The sequence below is a fragment of the Lutra lutra genome, chromosome 1 (genome assembly GCF_902655055.1).
Source record: "Lutra lutra chromosome 1, mLutLut1.2, whole genome shotgun sequence".
NCBI lineage: Eukaryota > Metazoa > Chordata > Mammalia > Carnivora > Mustelidae > Lutra > Lutra lutra.
Window position 1 is genome coordinate 95,168,360 of NC_062278.1, and position 19,059 is coordinate 95,187,418.

The 19,059-nt window shown below is 41.1% G+C and overlaps 1 protein-coding gene across 6 annotated transcripts in view; it reads right to left on the reverse strand.

Annotated features, from left to right (window-relative positions):
• LRRC31 (leucine rich repeat containing 31) overlaps positions 1-5,220 on the reverse strand; it is a 29,471-nt gene extending 24,251 nt beyond the window's left edge. For all 6 annotated transcript variants that reach the window (XM_047730145.1, XM_047730126.1, XM_047730132.1 and 3 more), the window contains exon 1: positions 4,960-5,220. In XM_047730145.1, the coding sequence (XP_047586101.1) occupies positions 4,960-5,149 (190 nt within the window). In that variant the 5' untranslated portion in view covers positions 5,150-5,220. The remainder of the gene's footprint in view (positions 1-4,959) is intronic.
• Between the last annotated feature and the right edge of the window lie 13,839 nt (positions 5,221-19,059).

Sequence of the window (19,059 nt, forward strand, 5' to 3'; positions counted from 1 at the left end):
AGCTCAGGTCATGATCCCAGCTTCCTGGAATGGAGCTCCACATAGGGCTCTCTGCTCGGCAGGGAGCCTGCTTCCTCCTCTCTCTCTGCCTGCCTCTCTGCCTACTTGTGATCTCTGTCTGTCAAATAAATAAATAAAATCTTAAAAAAAAAAAAAAAAGAAAGAAAGAAAACCTGAACAGACCCATAACCAGGAAGCAGATTGAAGCAGTCATCAAAGATCTCCCAACAAACAAGAGTCCAGGGCCAGACGGCTTCCCAGGGGAATTCTACCAAACGTTTAAAGAAGAATTAATACCTATTCCCCTGAAACAATTCCAAAAAATAGAAATGGAAGGAAAAATTCCAAACTCATTTTATGAGGCCAGCATTACCTTGATCCCAAACCCACACAAAGACCTCATCAAAAAAGGAGAATTGCAAACCAATATCCTTGATGAACGCAGATGCAAAAATTCTCACAAAAATAACTAGCCAATAGGATCAGACAGTATATTAAAAGGATTATTCACCATGACCAAGTGAGATTTATTCCTGGGTGCAAGGTTGGTTCAACATCCGCAAATCAATCAATATGATACAATACATTAATAAAAGAAAGAATAAGAACCATATGATACTTTCAATAGATGCTGAAAAAGCATTTGACAAAGTACAGCATCCTTTCTTGATCAAAACTCTTCACAGTGTAGGGATAGAGGGCACATACCTCAATATCATCAAAGCCATCTATGAAAAACCCACAGCAAATATCATTTTCAACGGGGAAAAACTGAGAGCTTTTCCTCTAAGGTCAGGAACACGGCAGGGATGTCCACTATCACCACTGGCTGGCTGTTTTTAAGAGAACACCTATACGGCGTTCATCTTTGCAGGATGGTTGGTGTTACCACATTCTGCCAGTAGGAGGCAGCACCATCCACCATTTTGCGTCTTCACTCTGGCCTTCCACAAGCATCGTGCGTTGATTGGATAGATCACATTTTATTTTGGGTAGGGTTGCCAGATTTAGGAAAAACAGAAACAGCCTTTCCAATAAAATTTAAACTTCAAGTAAACAAGGAATCATTGCTTAGTAAAGGTATGTCCCAAATATTGCGTGTATTCTATCTGGCAATTCTAATTTGGGGTGGAGCAGAAGAGAGTGGTGGGTGGGGGACTAACATTTATGTGCCAATGGGTACAGGTTGTTTTGTGTAAACTTCATGCAAGGAGTCACAATCACACTATTTCATAGGTTTGGAACCTGAGACACAGAGAGCCTGTCACTTAGTAAGTAGCAAGTCAGAATTTGAACCCAGAACGGTCTGCTCCAAAGAGCATTATATGTATGTTTGTGTTAGAGTTTCTATGTTAAAAAAATCTGTGTGTGCTATCTGATGCTTTCTCCCTTCTGTTTTTGCGCTTTTTATCTCCATAGGCTCAACCTACAATCATGCTCAAGTTCCAGCTTCACCAAAGCTTCTGTTTTCTCAAGCTACTGTTTGGTCCATCATTAGGAAATGATTACTGTCAAATGTTTGGAAAGGGTGGTCTGGGCTTGCTGGTCCCACGTCACCCCATTTGCCAATTAACCCTCTATTCTGGTGACCACAATCAACTATCCCAACAAATTGTTTCTCAAAGGTCACCAGCAGTGACCTACCAATTGACAGTTTCAGGAATCTTTTCTCATAACGCATCCTACTTGGGCACTCTGTAATCCTGGATGTGACTGGCAAGTCTAAGACAGCATGAATGGAAGACCTGGTTCAAATCATGGGTCCCTCAGGTGAGCAAGTCACTGAACTTCTCTGAGCCTCGGTTTACTCATCTGGAAAGAGAGACTATAATTCCTACCTGGTTTACTTCTCATTTACTGGGGCCTCCCAGGGAGATGGGACTCTGCAGTGCCTGTTATGTGAGAGGTATTCTATTAATAGTTGTTGAGTGCACAGATAATTGAATGAATGAATGAATATTAGCTTCAAACTCCTTAATGACCAAAATAAGTCAACACGATAAATCTTTATCAAACTCCCAAGTATAAATACCAGTACCAGTTTGTGAGGTCCTTGGACACGTCCTTGCAGACCATATATATCATTTTTTTAATACATAAAACCACTTCCTTAAAGGATAGCATATGTCGCAGCTCAAGACATAAAACAGTTGAGTCAGAACTGCTCCCCATTGGCTGAGGTAGGATGACTGATGTGCCATGAAGAGGACAAAGTTGTCACATGTGAGCAGTTCTGTGGAGTGATTCAGGGCCTTTTCTTGGCTGTTTTACTGCTGAACCAAGCTTTTGCCTTCTCCACGTAATCCTGTGAGCTAAGCAGTATCTTCACATTAAGTTCTTTCCGACCTACATCTGTAAGGGTTGGTTTCTTGCTTATAAACAACCAAGAATCCCAGTGGTTTCATAAAACATGATTACACATTTGTAACATGGGTGGCACTGTACAGGGAACCAAGATAACAAGTTCTTGTTTTTAAGGAGCTACCTGTCTAATGGAAGAGACAAACACGAAAGCCATGCCCTCCATACAGAGGAGACATGCAATGGTGGAGGCGCGCGGAGGGTACCTGGGAACACATGGTATGACAATAAGTACCTCAGGTCCCATGGACAGGTCTTGGCAAGCTTTCCAGAGGAAGGGATACATGAATTACACCTTAAGGGTGAGGGAGAGTCAGCCAGGTGGGTGGACATGAGGGAGGGATAAGTGGAGGAGGGGTGCAGAAGGAGCATGGTGACACAAGGGAAGGTCTTTATAAGCCCAGGGAACCCCTTTGAAAGAATATGTATGGCCAGTTCAGGAAACTGCAAGTGAATCTCAATGTCAGGAGTAAAGGATGAACATGAGGTTGGGGGAAGGCAGAGGACACGAAGAGAGGTCCATTTGATCATAAACACCCTGAAGACTGTGCTTGGGAGTGTAGACTCTCTTCAAGGCAAGGGAGACTTGGGGAAAGATTTGAAGCAGAGATTCAGAGAGAGCAAGCCGTGGCAGGGTGGAGGACAAGCTGGCCAGAGAGCTGGACCAGAAATAGGGAAACTAGTTAGGAAGCTGTCCCAGCAGTTTGGGCAAAAAACAGTGAAAGCCAGAACAGCAATAGAGAGGAGGAACCAGTTCTCAGAGCCATTTGAGGGCAGAATTGACATGACTCCAGGAGCCACTGAATTTTGGGAGAAATGGAAATGGAGAAGCCATGCAAGGTTGAGTGGCCAGTGTTGCACAGCCAGGATAACCAATGCCTGGCCTTGCACGGTCAATTTCATCATGGTTGTGGCATTCATGACCAACGTTCCCGAAGCTTTGTTTCCTACTTTAGAACAAGTATCAACAATTTTCTGATACAGGTTGTCCTTTTTTTTTTTTTTAAGTAGACTTTAACTTCCTATTTCCAAAATATATTTAAATATACTTAATTGACTTTCACATAAAATGATATTATTTTTGGTATTTGATGCAAATAACTGGACAGAATTAAAGGTAGGTATAAATGAAACAAGATTGGCCATGGGTTGATCATTGATGGGGGGAAGTGATCATGGGGACTCCTTTGAGACTCCTTTTAGACTATTCTCTCTACTGCTGTGTATGTTTGCATAAGAAGTTTAAGATGTTTAAAAAATACATTTAATCTAATAATATGCCAATGGTATTGTGTATGACATATTGCTTTAGGGAGAGATTTGGCACTATTTATTTTCATAACCCTTGAATCTGTAATCTCTGTTCTAAGAATTTATATTTTTAAAAAAGGCTGAAGAGCACCTGGGTGCTCAGTGGGTTAAGCCTCTGCCTTCGGCTCAGGTCATGATCTCAGGATCCTGGGATCAAGCCCCGCATCAGGCTCTCTGCTCAGTGGGGAGCCTGCTTCCTCCTCTCTCTCTGCCTGCTTCTCTGCCTACTTGTGATCTCTGTCTCTGTCAAATAAAATCTTAAAAAAAAAAAAAAGGCTGAAATACAATGAAGCCAGGAACAAGCAAGAGGGAAAGACAAAAATAGTCACTGAAGGACAAAAAAGGAGCTTAAGTAGTTATGGCATATGCGTGGAATAGCTGTTAAAGGTGGTATATGAACATCCTTTTATGCATGTCTGCCATGCTAGGGTTAAGCAATATAATCATATGTTGCAGAAGTAGTACAGCTCCATGTAAGCTCAAGAGGGATTTGTAAGCTATTATAAGTACAAAACTACCTGCTCTGGCCCCCACGCCCCTCCATGACTGTCCTCCTACTCCTGTCCTCTCTCGTCACTCCTCTTGCTTCGTCACTCCTCTTGCTTCGGCACCCCTGACCTTGGGCTCAATCTCAAGCATGCCAGACCCAGTCCCACCTTGGGCCTTTGCATTTACGGTTCCCTTTGCCTGGGAACCTATTGCCATTGACGTCCACGTGACTGGCTTTATTCCTCCATTCTCCTTGGCTTACTTTATCCAGACCTCTGCTCAAATGCCACCAAATCAGAGACTCTTTCCACACAATCCCATCTAGAATAGGACCCCATCCATCCTTCTGTCTCCTTAGCCTGCCCTATTTTTCTTCTGGTCACTTATCACACTGAAATTGTGTGCATTTGTTTCTTTGTGTACTCAAGGTCCTGTTTCTCGTGGCCGTGGCCGCATTTGTAACAAAACAGTAGCTGTCATACAAAAGGTAGTGACTCCAGGTTTGTTGACTGCCTGATTGGCCATAAATGCATGCATATGAACAAAAGACTGAAAAGAATCTTGAAGAAAGAATCAGTTGTGTTAGAATGAAAGGAAACAAGGTATTTTCTCTATACCTTCCCATAGTGTTATTTTTGATCATTTAAAAGTCAAATTAGCAAAGTATTTAAAGCATTTAAGTCACGTAGTAAACGCTTAGAATAGAGACTCAGATTAGTTTTAGTTTAACCCACACAATCTCTTTAGGGGAAAGCATTATTCTAAAAAATAAAGAAATAAGAGCAGTCAGAAGTTTACCAGTATCTAAGGTGGCTGTTTTCTGTGCCTCGTTGCAGGGTTGGAAATCAGTTGTTTCAAGGTCATTGCTCTCTTTTCTGCTTTCAGGTTTGGAGGACATGAATTTTGAGCCCCTGAGGAATTTGTTGACAAATGAGGTCCGGGGTTTAGTTTCTCCATTTGAGGAATTCTTCTTCTGTGTTTGACTCATGGTCAAGTTGAAGGGGGCCTGTCTCAGAAAGACATCTTCCTGTTGTTTTCTGTTTCTAGGATTACTGAGAAGAAAAAGACTCTGTCAAGCCTGTGTGAAATCAGAATTTCCCTGCATGAGTTTTTATTTCCCCCTTTCCTTTGTTTTTATTACTGGTAATGTTTAATGTAAAAATAAGAATGACGTAACCCAGGATCCGGGAACCAACAGATGGTGGCAGATACAAATCTAAAGCAAACTTGGTTTTTAACTTTGCCCTATTTTATTATGTGAGATACGGGTCATTAAAAACCACTTGGGCATATGCATCGGATGCGTCAATACATTTGAAATTTCAGCTGTCAATTACAGTTACCTTCTAAGGGACGACAGTAAAAGAGGATTTAGCATACCTGTCAACTCTCCGACTCTTCGCAGAACTGTTGCCCAGGAAGAGTTTGCCTTCAGTGAGCCCAGCCTCCTCTCTCCACATACTGCTGCTTTTTCTCCTGCCATCTTCCCTTTTTCCTCTCCAGCCCCGCCTCTGCTCCCCCATGGAAAACACATTGGCAGTAAAACTTTCACTCACTCCATAAATAGAGCCTACTCTGGGTCAGATGTGGCTCTAGATGGGAGATTCTATGAGGAGCAAGACACAGCTCCTGTCTTTGATGGAGGCTTAACCTGTAAGTCGGAGAACACACTGGGGTAAGGGCTGCCAGGGAGGAGGGACTCAGGAAGTCAGGGAAGGCTCCGATGGACTGTGCCTGCCTCCTAGAACAGACTTGGAGCCTGGGTTTTTAGCCTGAGGAGTTAGCTAAAAAGAGGAGAGAGGGAAGAGTGGTCCAGGCAAAAAAAAAACCAACCTCAAAAGTCTCCAAAAATAAAGGCTGGGAAAAGCCTAGGGTTGGCTCCAGCAGTGAATTCTGATCTTCCTGGAGCAAAAGATGTGGGGATGGAGGTAAGGAGTGGGTCTGGTGTGATTTGAGGCTAAAGAGTCATAAGGGTCAATCTATTGTCCCTCCTGGGATTTGCTTACATTTTAAGAGAGGGTTAAATACTTAAACTGCCAATGGAATTTTAGATTTTGGGGGGCATTTAAAAAATTTAAATTCAATTAATTAACATATAGTATATTATTAGTTTTGTAGTTAGAGTTCAGTGATTCATCAGTCTTATACAACACCCGGTGCTCATTACAACCTGTGCCCTCCTTAATGTCCAACACCCAGTTACCCCATCCCCACCCGACTCCTGGAATTTTAGATTTCTTTAATAAAATTTAGATCCTGTCCTTGGGACAGGACCTAATGTTTTTTTTGTTTTTTTTTTAAGATTTTATTATTTATTTGACAGAAAGAGAGAGACAGCGAGAGAGGGGTGAGTGGGAGAGAGAGAAGCAGGCTTCCTGCTAAGTAGGGAGCCCAATGTGGGGCTCCATATAGGGCTCCATGCGGGGCTCGATCCCAGAACCCTGGGACCATGACCCAAGCCAAAGGCAGATGCTTGACTGAGCCAACCAGGCACTCCCCTAATAGGTATTTTTGAAATTACAATGTTCATAGCTTCTTCCTATAAAATAGGTCTTTCTGTAATAGTATGTTCTAGAAGGACTCAAGAACATTTTGCAGAGGGGCTCCGAAAAATGACCTTGGAGAGCCCAACTCCATGCTAGGGAAACTCAATATTCTATACACCTGGAGCACTAAAATTTTAGAAGTCACAACGGGGCATCTTTTTCTTTTTGCATTTTCTTTTCAAATGAGAGCAGGGGGCAGCCCAGGTTTACCCAGGAACAGATAGCAATGGAACCAAACAGTAGCCCCCAGCTGCAGGCCCACAGCTGACCTAGCCTCAGTGGGTTGGGTGGGAAAGAAAAAAAGACCTCTGGCAATGAACCCAGCCACAACCAGTAGCCCTGGCTGTCCTATCCTGATTCCACCGTCACCTCAGGGGCCCTTGTCCTTTGGTTGGTCCTCTGGCCTCCCCCTCCAAGATTTACCTCCATGGTCATTGTCATGCAATTGCAGCTTTTGGTGGACACAGAGCCCTTCTCTGGAGTGTCATCCCACTAAATGGTTTCACTTTTTCCCCACTAAATGCGCTGACTTCAGTTAGCAAGTCTTAAGAAAACACTGCTGGATGGTGCTCCAGGATGTGGTAATTTACCCAAGTGAAGCCCCACCCAGCTTGGGAGGCCCCTCCAGGTCCTCTGAGGAGGAGCGCAGTTGTGAGCAGAATGGGAAGGGCAGGGTTGGGGGGTGGGGGAGGCAAGATACAACCCAGGATGCAGGATTCAGGACTCGGGGGACAGAAAAGGAAACAGAAGTTAGGTGGGATGGGGGAGGGGAAGGCAGAAAGCAGAGAAAGGCAAGGGTAAGAACAGACAGGAAGCCAGGGAGGTAGAAAAGGACCAAGCATAAGGAGGGCAGACGTGTGAGTGCCAAGCAGAAAGCATTTGCACATTGCTTAACATACAGTGGGTAAGAAGTAGGTTACCATGCTCACTCTAAAAACATCTTTTTGCTTTTTCTTTTTTTCCAGGATGTGTTCCGGAAATTCCTCTCTATATACAAACTTGAACAAGTACTCCAGCTTCCCGTACCAACTCAGGCTTACACAACCTTCCATTTTCCCCTTGTCCCTGCACTGGGTTTTACAGTGTGAAGGCAAAGCCTGGAAACGGAATTGGGAAATTTGCAGATCACAACATAACAACCAGACTACAGCCGCTGAAAACTGGGCTTTGTCTCTTCTTCTAGAATCAGACACATTCATTTAAGAGGCCTTTAGGAAAACTAAGGGCTGGCACTCCAATTTGACTTAACAACGTTAATTGAGCAGTTATTTTTTGATATTTACTATATTATCACTAGATAAGGTTATTTGCCATGAAACTCCAAGGATAATACGCAGTTGGCATGTTGTTTTCTTGCATCTAAGCTGTATTTATTTATTTGTTTATTTATTTATATTTAAGGTGAGAAATGCCTTTTCTTCCTTTTCCATCCTCAGGTTTGGGCTTAACATTACTTAACGTTTCTGATCCAGTGTTTCAGAGTGAGTCATATTTTCACTGATGCTTGTTAAAGGGAAATGCATCATTCTTTCTCAACAAAAGGTGCTTCACTAAGAGGGAAGTCCTGACACATGCGACATCAATGAACCTTGAAGACATTATACTAAGTGAAATAAACCAGTCGCAAAAAGACAAAGGCAGTGTGATTCCACTTATGGGGTGGGGGTGGGGGAATCTAGTCAAATTCATAGAGACAGAAAATAGAATGGTGGTTACCACGGGCAGAGTGGAGGGGAAAATGAAGAGTTGTTTAATGAGTACAGAGTTTTATAAGATGACAAAGTTCTGGATATGGGTTGCACAACAATGCAAATATATTTAAAACTACTGAACTGTACCTTTAAAAATGGTTAAGATGGGGGGCACTTGGCTGATTCAGTTGGTAGAGCATGCAACTCTTGATCTTGGGGTTGTGGGTTCAAGCTCCTCATTGGATGTAGAGATTGCTTTAAAATAAAATCTTTTAAAAATGGTTAATATGGTAAACTTTATGTAATATGGGGTTTTTAGCACAACTAAGAATTTTATATATATGATACAGAGAACTAGAACACTAAATGTAAGGAAGTTTTAGACGTACCTTAATTTCAGCTTTTATTTTCCTTATGTATGTACAAGTGTAATATGATAGGATTTTTTAAAATCCATGCCTAAATATATTTTCATGAGTATAAAGTAAAAATCCTAGGTAATTGTTACAAAAGTATTATGGTGGCATGCAGGGTCTTGAGTTATATATCTGATGGTCTTAGTTGAGCCTTACTCAGAACTCTTCTCTAGAAAACACATTATTGTAAATATATTTCTAGCATTATTGTTAGTACTACTATTCTCAGTTTAAGCAGAAAAGGAATTTATTAAAAGTATGGCAGAGATAAATATGTATTTGCCTGCACTCCTTTTGAACCCCACTTAAATAATAATTAAGGGATTTTTTTTTTCTAAACCACTTCATAAGTCTCTAAGGATGAAGAGAACTGGCTAGATGTCAACAAAATTTTGGAATCTAGAGAATGTAAGGAAGAATTTAACTGATTTTATAGTTAAGTGCATGTAAGAGTCGAGGAACAAATTTAAAAAATTTCAGTATACAAAAAGACTCAGTAAATGAACCAATAATTGTACCAGGTAACTCTGAAGGAAGAGGTGAGTATGGGTGGACTGAGAACAGAGTAATTAGTTAAAAATTTGTAAGAAGTTTTTTGTTTTTTTTTTTCTTTTTAAGAGTTTATTTTTAACTAATCTCTACACCCAACCTGGGGCTCAACCCCATAAACCCGGGATCAAGAATTGCATGCTCTGCTGACCGAGCAGCCCGGTGTCCCCACCTAAACAATTAAATTTTATTTCTGCCTGGGTGGCTCAGTCCATTAAGCATCTGCCTTTAGCTCAGGTCATGATCCCAGGGTCCTGGGATTGAGTCCCGCATCGGGGTCTCTGCTCACCAGGGAATCTGCTTCTCCTTCTGCACCTCCCCCTTCACCCCTACCCCCATTCGTGCTCGCACGCTTTCTCACCTTCTCTCCCACTCTCAAGAATAAATAAATAAATTTTATTTCTCACACCAGGGCAGACAGAGATGACCTCTTCCCCACCCTGGCAAAAGATAGAAAGTTTATTTTCAGGACAGTTTGAAACATTGAAGATCTGGACTCAGACACTGGTCATGTTTTGAGTACCTTTTTGGATAGGGAAGTTGAATAAGGTCTGTATATTGAACCACGAGACCTCCCCCAACTCCCCCTTCAGTTCCTCTAAGAATACACTGGCAACCAAGCTTGAACCTCCCCTTCCCCCACCCCATAGCAGCATATGGGAGGACACCAATCTAGGGAAACCAATACTGACTGTGCGGTGTCCTTCAACTACATAAATTTGCCTCTACCAAGCAATTACAGAGATGTTCACTGACTGAGAAGTCCTACATATATACGCAGAGCTCCTAAAAAAATGCCTAATTCTATATATGCTTCAAGGGCCAAAGATCTCAAGATAGTGGAGGGAAGACTGACATGAAAATGAGATGCAGAAACAATGAGAAAAAGGGAACTTAGAATAAGGACAATGTGGGGAGAATAAAAGATTTTTAAAAACTCACTATTGTACTTAGAGAGTGAAGTGTTGATGGAGGGTCCATAAATCAAGAACCAGATGTAAGAAAGTGAAAATCCAGAGAACAGAAGACCTTCTAGAAATTAAGAATGTGATACTTTCTGTGCAAGAATAAAGTGGTACTATTTTGAATCTACCTAATCCTCCAGCAATAGCCACCACCACCACAAATGCATAAGAGTGACCTACTGTGAAACTAATATCCTGTGAATTCCCAAGTACAAGGACAGGGCTGATTAACTGACAGCAGCAAGACCCACATGATATCAGCAAGTGGCAGGAGATAGTAGAAAGCAGGCAAAGATAGGATCTTCTGGTGGCACTGAGTGCCCGTAAACTCATTATCAAAACTGCCAAAGGTATTTATCCCAAAATCTAAATGTCCACACTCAGCATTGAAAGCTAATTGGACTTTTTGGGGAGTGGTGCTAGAACTGGAAAGGAGTTCCTAGGGGTGAAGGCAAAAGAAAGGTTAGATTATATGGGGCTGTTTGGCCCTATTAAGCCTCAGCACTAACCAATGGAATCTCTTTTGCAGAACAAAGTCCCTCTCAGAGGAGAGTCTGCCGGGGTAGAATCTAAATGAAGCAGCACAGAGACGTTGTGGGCAAAGACAAGAGAAGATCCAGGTAAAGTGGGGGAGAGGCAGAAAAGCTAGTTTCAGAAAGCACAAGGCAATATTGTTTAACTCTTTACTTTTTTTGTAAAGGCTTTATTTATTTATTTATTTGACAGAGAGAGAGAGAGCAGCGGAGGGAGAGGGGGAAGCAGACTCTCTACCAGGCAGGGAGCCCGACGTGGGACTCGATCCTAGGACCCCAGGATCATGGCCTGAGCTGAAGGCAAAAGCTTCACTGCCTGAGCCACCCAGGCATCCATGTCTAACTCTAAAATAACAATAGAGTAGCCACAGCTAGGGAAGCAGTCCTGGCCCACTCTCTCTCCTAAGGTACACCATGCAGGCCCCTTCATAGGGCTGGCTTGATGTGTTCTCACAAAACGGCAGCTGGCTTGCCAGAGCACATGACTCAGTGAGAGCAAGGAGAAAGCTGTAAGGCCTGTGGTGACCCAGTCACTCATCATGCACTCTAACATATCCTATTCGTTAAAAGTGAGTCACTAAGTCCAGCCCTCACACAAGGTAAGGGAAACTAGGTTCTACCCCTCGAAGGGAGGAATACAAAAGAATTTGCAGACATTTAAAATGTCCTACAATATCGAAAAATATTAGAAAGTGGGAGATATAAATAGATGATAGGCAAAGACAAACCAACATCTATTTGGGATTCCCTGAAGAAGAAAGGGGATTCCCTGAAGAAGAAACTCGAAGCAAATGCTAAAACCTTTAATTCATGAAACTACTTCTTTTTTTTTTTCTTTTAAGATTTTATTTATTTATTTGAGAGGGAGAAAGAAAGAGCACAAATAGGGGGAGGAGTAGAGGGGGAGGGGGAAAGCAGGCTCCCAGCTGAGCAGGGAGCCCGATGTGGGACTCAATCCCAGGACCCCGGGATCATGACCCAAGCCGAAGGCAGACACTTACCCATCTGAGCCACCCAGGCACCCTGTGAAACTACCTCTGAAGGAAGACTTAAACCGGCATATTTAAATGGCATAGAGCATACCTAGGACAAGCTACCTGGAATGGATAACACAAAGACATATTCCAGTAAGACAAATGAGCTTTAAAAAGAAAGAAAGAAAAGGCAAAAAGATGAGGTCATTTGTAAGGGAAAATAATTAGACTGTCAGCAGACTTTTCAACAGTAGTTTACTATTTTTCCCAGACAGTGGGATACATATTTAAAATATTCAAGGAAGAAAATGAGCCAAGGATTTCATAATTAGCCAAGTTGAACTCTGTAGGCATACGGCTATGAGCATTTAAGAATAAGGAAATGCTGTTGCCATGAACTCTTCCTGGGAAATCCTAATCTAAAGATTTATCTTTGGACAACAAAAATAATGAAAATGACATCAGCATAAGGCCTAACTGATGTTGATCACTGAATATATACTTAAGTGTGGTTCTAAGAATAATTGATATATTTAAGGAAGACCAAGTATTTAATGGTTGTGTGCTCTGACATTATGAATATTAAATTATGAAACCTATGAAAAAGTAATAGCACTATAGTATAACAGACTATGATTTCTATATTATGGAAAAAACTAAAAGAAATAGCTGCAAGTAAAATGACCAATACTAGTCTATTCTCTCCAGAAAGACAGAGAAAAAAAGCAAAGAAATTATAAAAGAAAAGGTCCCAGAACTGGAAAGTGTGAGTTTCTACATTGAAATAGCCTCCCAAGTAGTCATCAAAAGAATGAAGAAGAAAACACCTGTATCAAAGCACTCGTTCCTGACATTTCTAAACAATGACTAATAGAGGATGCTAAAAGCTGCTATAGAAGAAAAACTTAGATGCATAAAGAAGATCAGGACTCAAACTGACATTGGACTTTCAGCATTAACTTTAAAAGCTAGAAGACTGTAGGGACGCCTGGGTGGCTCAGTCAGTTAAATGACTGCCTTTGAAGATATGGTCCATATATATAATGGAATATTATGCCTCCATCAGAAAGGATGAATATCCAACTTTTGTATCAATTGGATGGGTCTGGAGATTATGCTGAGTGAAATAAGTCAAGCAGAGAGAGTCAATTATCATATGGTCTCACTTACTTGTGGAGCATAAGGAATACCATGGAAGACATTGGGAGAAGGAGAGGAGAAGTGAGTTGGTGGAAATAGGAGGGGGAGACAAACCATGAGAAACTGTGAACACTGGGAAACAAACTGAGGGCTTGGGAGGGGCGTGGAGTGGGGGGTTGGGTGAGCCTGGTGGTGGGTATTAAGGAAGGCACGTATTGCATGGAGCACTGGGTGTGGTGTATAAACAATGAATCTTGGAACACTGAAAAAAAAAAGTCTCCTTTTGGCTCAGGTCATGACCCCAGGGTCTTGCGATGGAGTCCTACATTGGTCTCCTTGCTCAGTGGGGAGTCTGCTTCTCCCTCTGTCTGCCACTCCCCCTGCTTGTGCTCTCTGTCTCTGTCTCTCTCTCTCTAACAAATAAGTAAAACCTTAAAAAAAAGGCTAAAAGACTATAGAATAGTGTCTTCAAAATTCTATGGGAAGTTATTTCCAATGTAGAATTCTACATTCCCAAGTAACCTGTCTTGTGGAAGGTAAGAGAGATTTTGAACAAATTGAGTCTCAAAAAAATTTCCCTCTCATGTATACTTTCTCAAGAGGCCAATGGATTATGTACTGCACACCAAATGAGGCAATTAGCCAAGATAAAGAAAAACATAGGATCCAAAAAGGAAAAAGTCCCAAGATATTTACAAAGGGAAATCCCAGAATGACAGGTACTAGGGTTAGGGTCACCCAGGCCATTAGTGGTCAAAACCAAAAGATTTTAAGAGGGATATTTCAGTTAAAAAAAAAAAAAAAAAAAAAAAAAACCAAACCAAACAAACAAACAAAAAAAAAAAAACTGGGGCAAGAGTGATTTCTGATTTATCTGGTCATATTGGAGGGAGTTTTGAAGCTCTACCAGAATCTGTGCATGAATTAGTAATAAGTACAACAGAAAGCAAATTTTAAACTGTAGTGATTCTGAACTATACAGAACACACTAGAGTTGTTGGAGGGGAGGTGGGTGAGGGATAGGCTAAATGGGTGATGTGTATTGAGGAGGGCACTTGTGATGAACACTGGGTGTTATAGGTAAGTGATGACTCATGAAATCCCACTCTTGAAACTAATATTACACTATCTGTTAACTAAACAGTAAAAAAAAAATAAACTGCAGCAATAATTAGAAACTATTAGAAGTATTGAACAAGTTTGTCAAAGTTGTATAATCAATATACAAAAATCAATTGAATTTCTATACACTTAGCAATGAACAATCCAAAAATGAAATTAAGAGAACAATTCCATTTATAATAGTACCAGAAGAATAAAACACTTGGGAATAAATCTAACAAAAGAAGTGTAAGATCTATACTCTAAAAATTATAATATATCGTTTGAAACAACTAAAGAACCTCTAAATAAAAGGAAAGACATTCCATTTCCAAGGAGTAGAAGACCTAATATGTTAAGATGGTAGTATTCCCCAAATTGACCTACAGATTCAACGTAATCACCATCAGAATCCCAGTTGGCTTCCTTGTAGAAATTGAGAAGCTGATCCTAAAATTCACATGGAACCCAAAAGAGCCAAAAAAGAACAAAGTTGGAGGACTCACACTTCCCCTGTTCAAAACTTGCTACAAAGTAGCAATAATCAAGCCAGTGTGGTACCAAGCATTATAATAGACGCATAGATGAATGGAACAGAATTGAGAGTCCAGATATAAATCCATTTATTGGGGCGCCTGGGTGGCTCAGTGGGTTAAAGCCTCTGCCTTCTGCTCGGGTTATGATCCCAGGGTCCTGGGATCGAGCCCCGTGTCGGGCTCTCTGCTCAGCAGGGAGCCTGCTTCTCCCCTCTCTCTCTCTGCCTGCCTCTCTGCCTACTTGTGATCTCTGTCTGTCAAATAAATAAATAAAATCTTTAAAAAATAAAATATAAAAAAAAATAAACCCACTTATTTATCGTCAAATAGTTTTCAACAACAATAGTCTCTGCTGAGACTATTCAATGGGAAAGAGCTTCTTTCAACAAATAATTCTGGAACAACAGTACCCACATGCAAAAGAATGAGATTGGACCCTAATCTCACATCATTACAAAAATTAACTTCAATAAATCAAAGACCTAAAATGGTTTGGGTGTTTGTTTGTATGCTTGTGGTTCAGTTAGTTTTTGTTTTTTTTTTAACTTTATTTTATTTATTTATTTATTTATTTATTTATTTATTTATTTATTTACTGGAAGCAACCAAGATATCCTTTATTTTTTAATTTTTTTTTATTATTTGCTTCAGGGATACAGGTCTGTGAATCATCAGTCTTACACAATTCACAGCACTCACCATAGCACAAACCCTCCCCAATGTCCATAACCCAGCCACCCTAATCCTCCCCTTCCCAACTCTGCAGCAACCTTCGGTTTGTTTCCTGAGATTAAGAGTATATTATGTTTTGTCTCCCTTCCCATCCCATCTTATTTCATCTTTCCCTCCCTACCTGCCATGACCCCTGCCCTGCCTCTCAAATCCCTCATATCAGAGAGATCATATGATAGTCTTTCTCTGATTGACTTATTTCACTTAGCATAATACCTTCTAGTTCTATCCATGCCATTGCAAATGGCAAAACTTCGGGATTTTCCACAGCTGCATAGTATCCCATTGTGTATATGTGCCACATCTTTATCCATTTGTCTGTTGATGGACATCTAGGTTCTTTCCATAGTTTGGCTATTGTGGACATAGCTATTATAAACATTTGGGTGCATGTGCCCCTTCAGATCACTACATTTGTATCTTTAGGGTAAATACCCAGTAGTGTGATTCCTGGGTCATAGGGTAGCTCTATTTTCAACTTTTTGAGGAACCTCCATGCTGTTTTCCAGAGTGGCTGCACCAGCTTGCATTCCCACCAACAGCGTAGGAAGGTTCCCCTTTCTCTGCATCCTCGCCAACATCTGTCGTTTCCTGACTTACTAATTTTAGCCATTTTGGCTGCTGTGAGGTGGTATCTCACTGGGGTTCTGATTTGTATTTCCCTGATGCTGAGTGACGTTGAGCACTTTTTCATGTGTCTGTTGGCCATTTGGATGTCTTCCTTACAGAAAGGTCTGTTCATATCTTCTGCCTTTTTCTTGACTGGATTATTTGTTTTTTGGGTGTTGAGTTTGATAAGTTCTTTATAGATTTTGGATACTAGCCTTTTATCTGATATGTCATTTGTAAATATCTCCTCCCATTCTGTCAGTTGTCTTTTGGTTTTGTTGACTGTTTCCTTTGCTGTGCAAAAGCTTTTGATCTTGATGAAGTCCTAAAAGTTCATTTTTGTCCTTGCTTCCCTTGCCTTTGGCGATGTTTCTAAGAAGAAGTTGCTGTGGCTGAGGTTGAAGAGGTCATTGCCTGTGTTCTCCTCAAGGATTTTGATTGATTCCTTTCTCACATTGAGGTCTTTCATCTATTTTGAGTCTATTTTTGTGTGTGGTATAAGTAAATGGTCCATAAAACTTTATTTTGTTTAAATCCAATTAATTAACATATAGTGTATTATTAGTTTCAGAAGTAGACTTCAGTGATTCACCAGTTATATATAATACCCAGGGCTCGTTATATCACATGACCTCGTTAATGCCCCCATTTACCCCATCTCCCCAACCACCTCCCCTCCAGCAACCCTCAGTTTGTTTCCTATGATTAAGAGTTTTTTTATGGTTTGTCTCCCTCCCTGATTTCATCTTGTTTTTTTTTTTTCCTCCCTTCCCCTATGTGCCTCTGTTTTGTTTCTTAAATTCCACATGAGTGAGATCATATGATAATTGTCTTTCTCTGATTGACTTGTTTCACTTAGCATAATGCCCTCTAGTTCCATCCATGTCAAAGACCTAAAATGTAAGAGGTGGGTCACATGGCTGGCTCAGTTGGTAGAGCATGCGACTCTTGATCTTGGGTTTTATTTTATTTTATTTTATTTTATTTTTTTAAGATTTTATTTATTTATTTGACAGAGAGAGAGATCACAAGTAGACAGAGAGGCAGGCAGAGAGAGAGAGGAGGAAGCAGGCTCCCTGCTGAGCAGAGAGCCCGACACGGGGCTCGATCCCAGGACCCTGAGATCATGACCTGAGCCGAAGGCAGCGGCTTAACCCACTGAGCCACCCAGGCGCCCCTGATCTTGGGTTTTAAAATTTGAGACCCATGTTAGGTGTAGAGATTACATAAGGATAAAATCTTTAGGGGCACCTGGGTGGCTCAGTGGCTTAGGCCTCTGCCTTCAGCTCAGGTTGTGATCTCAGGGTCCTGGGATTGAGCCCCGCATCGGGCTCTCTGCTCATTGGGGAGCCTGCTTCCCCCTCTCTCTCTGCCTGCCTCTCTGCCTACTTGTGATCTCTCTGTCAAATAAATAAATAAAATATTTTTAAAAAAAGAATAAAATCTTTATAAAATGTAAGAGACAAAACTATAAAATTCTTAAAAGGTAACGTAGTAAATCTTTGTGACTTTTGACTTGCCAGTTCTTAGATATGATACCAAAAAACACAAGTAACAAAAGCAACAAAGAGAAGAAATAGATGAATTAGTGTTTATCAAAATTTAAAACTTTTGAGCCTTGAGGGATATTATCAGGAAAATGAAAAAACTCACAGAATGGGAGAAAATATTTATAAATCATTTATGTGATAAGAAACTTGCATCTAGGGGCACCTGGGTGGCTCAGTGGGTTAAGCCTCTGCCTTGGGCTCAGGTCATGATCTCAGGGTCCTTGGATCAAGCCCCGCATCAGGCTCTCTGTTCAGCAGGGAGCCTGCTTCCCCCCTCTCTCTGCCTGCCTCACTCTGCCTAATTGTAATCTCTCTCTCTCTGTCAAATAAATAATAAAAAAAAAATCCTGATATCTAGAACATGTAAAGAACTTTTACAACTCAATACTAAAAAGACTAACCCGGGGCGCCTGGATGGCTCAGTGGGTTAAGCCGCTGCCTTCAGCTCAGGTCATGATCCCAGGTCCTGGGTTCGAGCCCCACATCGGGCTTTCTGCTCAGCAGGGAGCCTGCTTCCTCCTCTCTCTCTGCCTGCCTCTCTGCCTACTTGTGATTTCTCTCTGTCAAACAAATAAATAAAATCTTTAAAAAAAAAAAAAAATAAAAAAAAAAAATAAAAAGACTAACCCAACTCATAACTTAAAATGGGCAAATGATATGAATATACGTTTTTCCGAAGAAAACAGACAGATGGCCAATAAGCTCATGAAAAGACACTCAACATCATTAGTCACCAGGGAAATGCAAATCTACACTAGGATGAGATACCACTTCACATCCAGTAGGATGGTTAGAATTAAAAAGTCAGATAATAACAATGTGGAGAATTCAAAACAATGCATGTACTGCTGGTTGGAACAGAAAATGGCAAAACTGGCAAAATGGCTTTTTTTGTTTTTGTTTGGGTTTATTTTGTTTTGTTTTGTTTTTGAAGGGGTGCACAATCACTTTGGACAACAGTCTGGGAGTTCCCCTGTGCCCTGCACCAGGAAAACATTAAAACTCAGACAAAATCCCAAGCCTCGGAGGTCTATCTAGACAAATCCTGATCGTGAAATCTGCTTAAGGTAAAGAAAGCCCAAAGATAATTAGAGAGCTGTAATTAGCTGTTCAATTAGTCACAGAAAATAATACAGGTCCAGGGAGGTTTGAAACATCTACTCCCCTCTGGTCCTTAAGCTAGATGCTCAATGTAGCTCATCCCAGCTGCATTCCTTATGCTCCCTTTTAAACCTCCTCAAAGCAGTCTGGAGCGACTGCCTTACAGAGGAACTCAATGAGACAAACATTTGTATGATAAGCATGTGTATGTACGTTACACAGCACTGAGTTCTGACAGAGCTCACCTTTGATGAACTTGTCCTTAAATAGCTTCTAACGTTCCTAACATAGAGAACAGATAAACAGAAGGGAACATGCTTTGATGAAATGCAGAAGAAATGGAGAAAGACGGTGGTTTCGCTCTTGGCAGAGAAAAGACCAAAGACAAGAAATGCAGCAGTAGATACATACAGGGTTTTCAGCTTCCCCTAAGTGGCCTCAGGTGATCTCTGAAA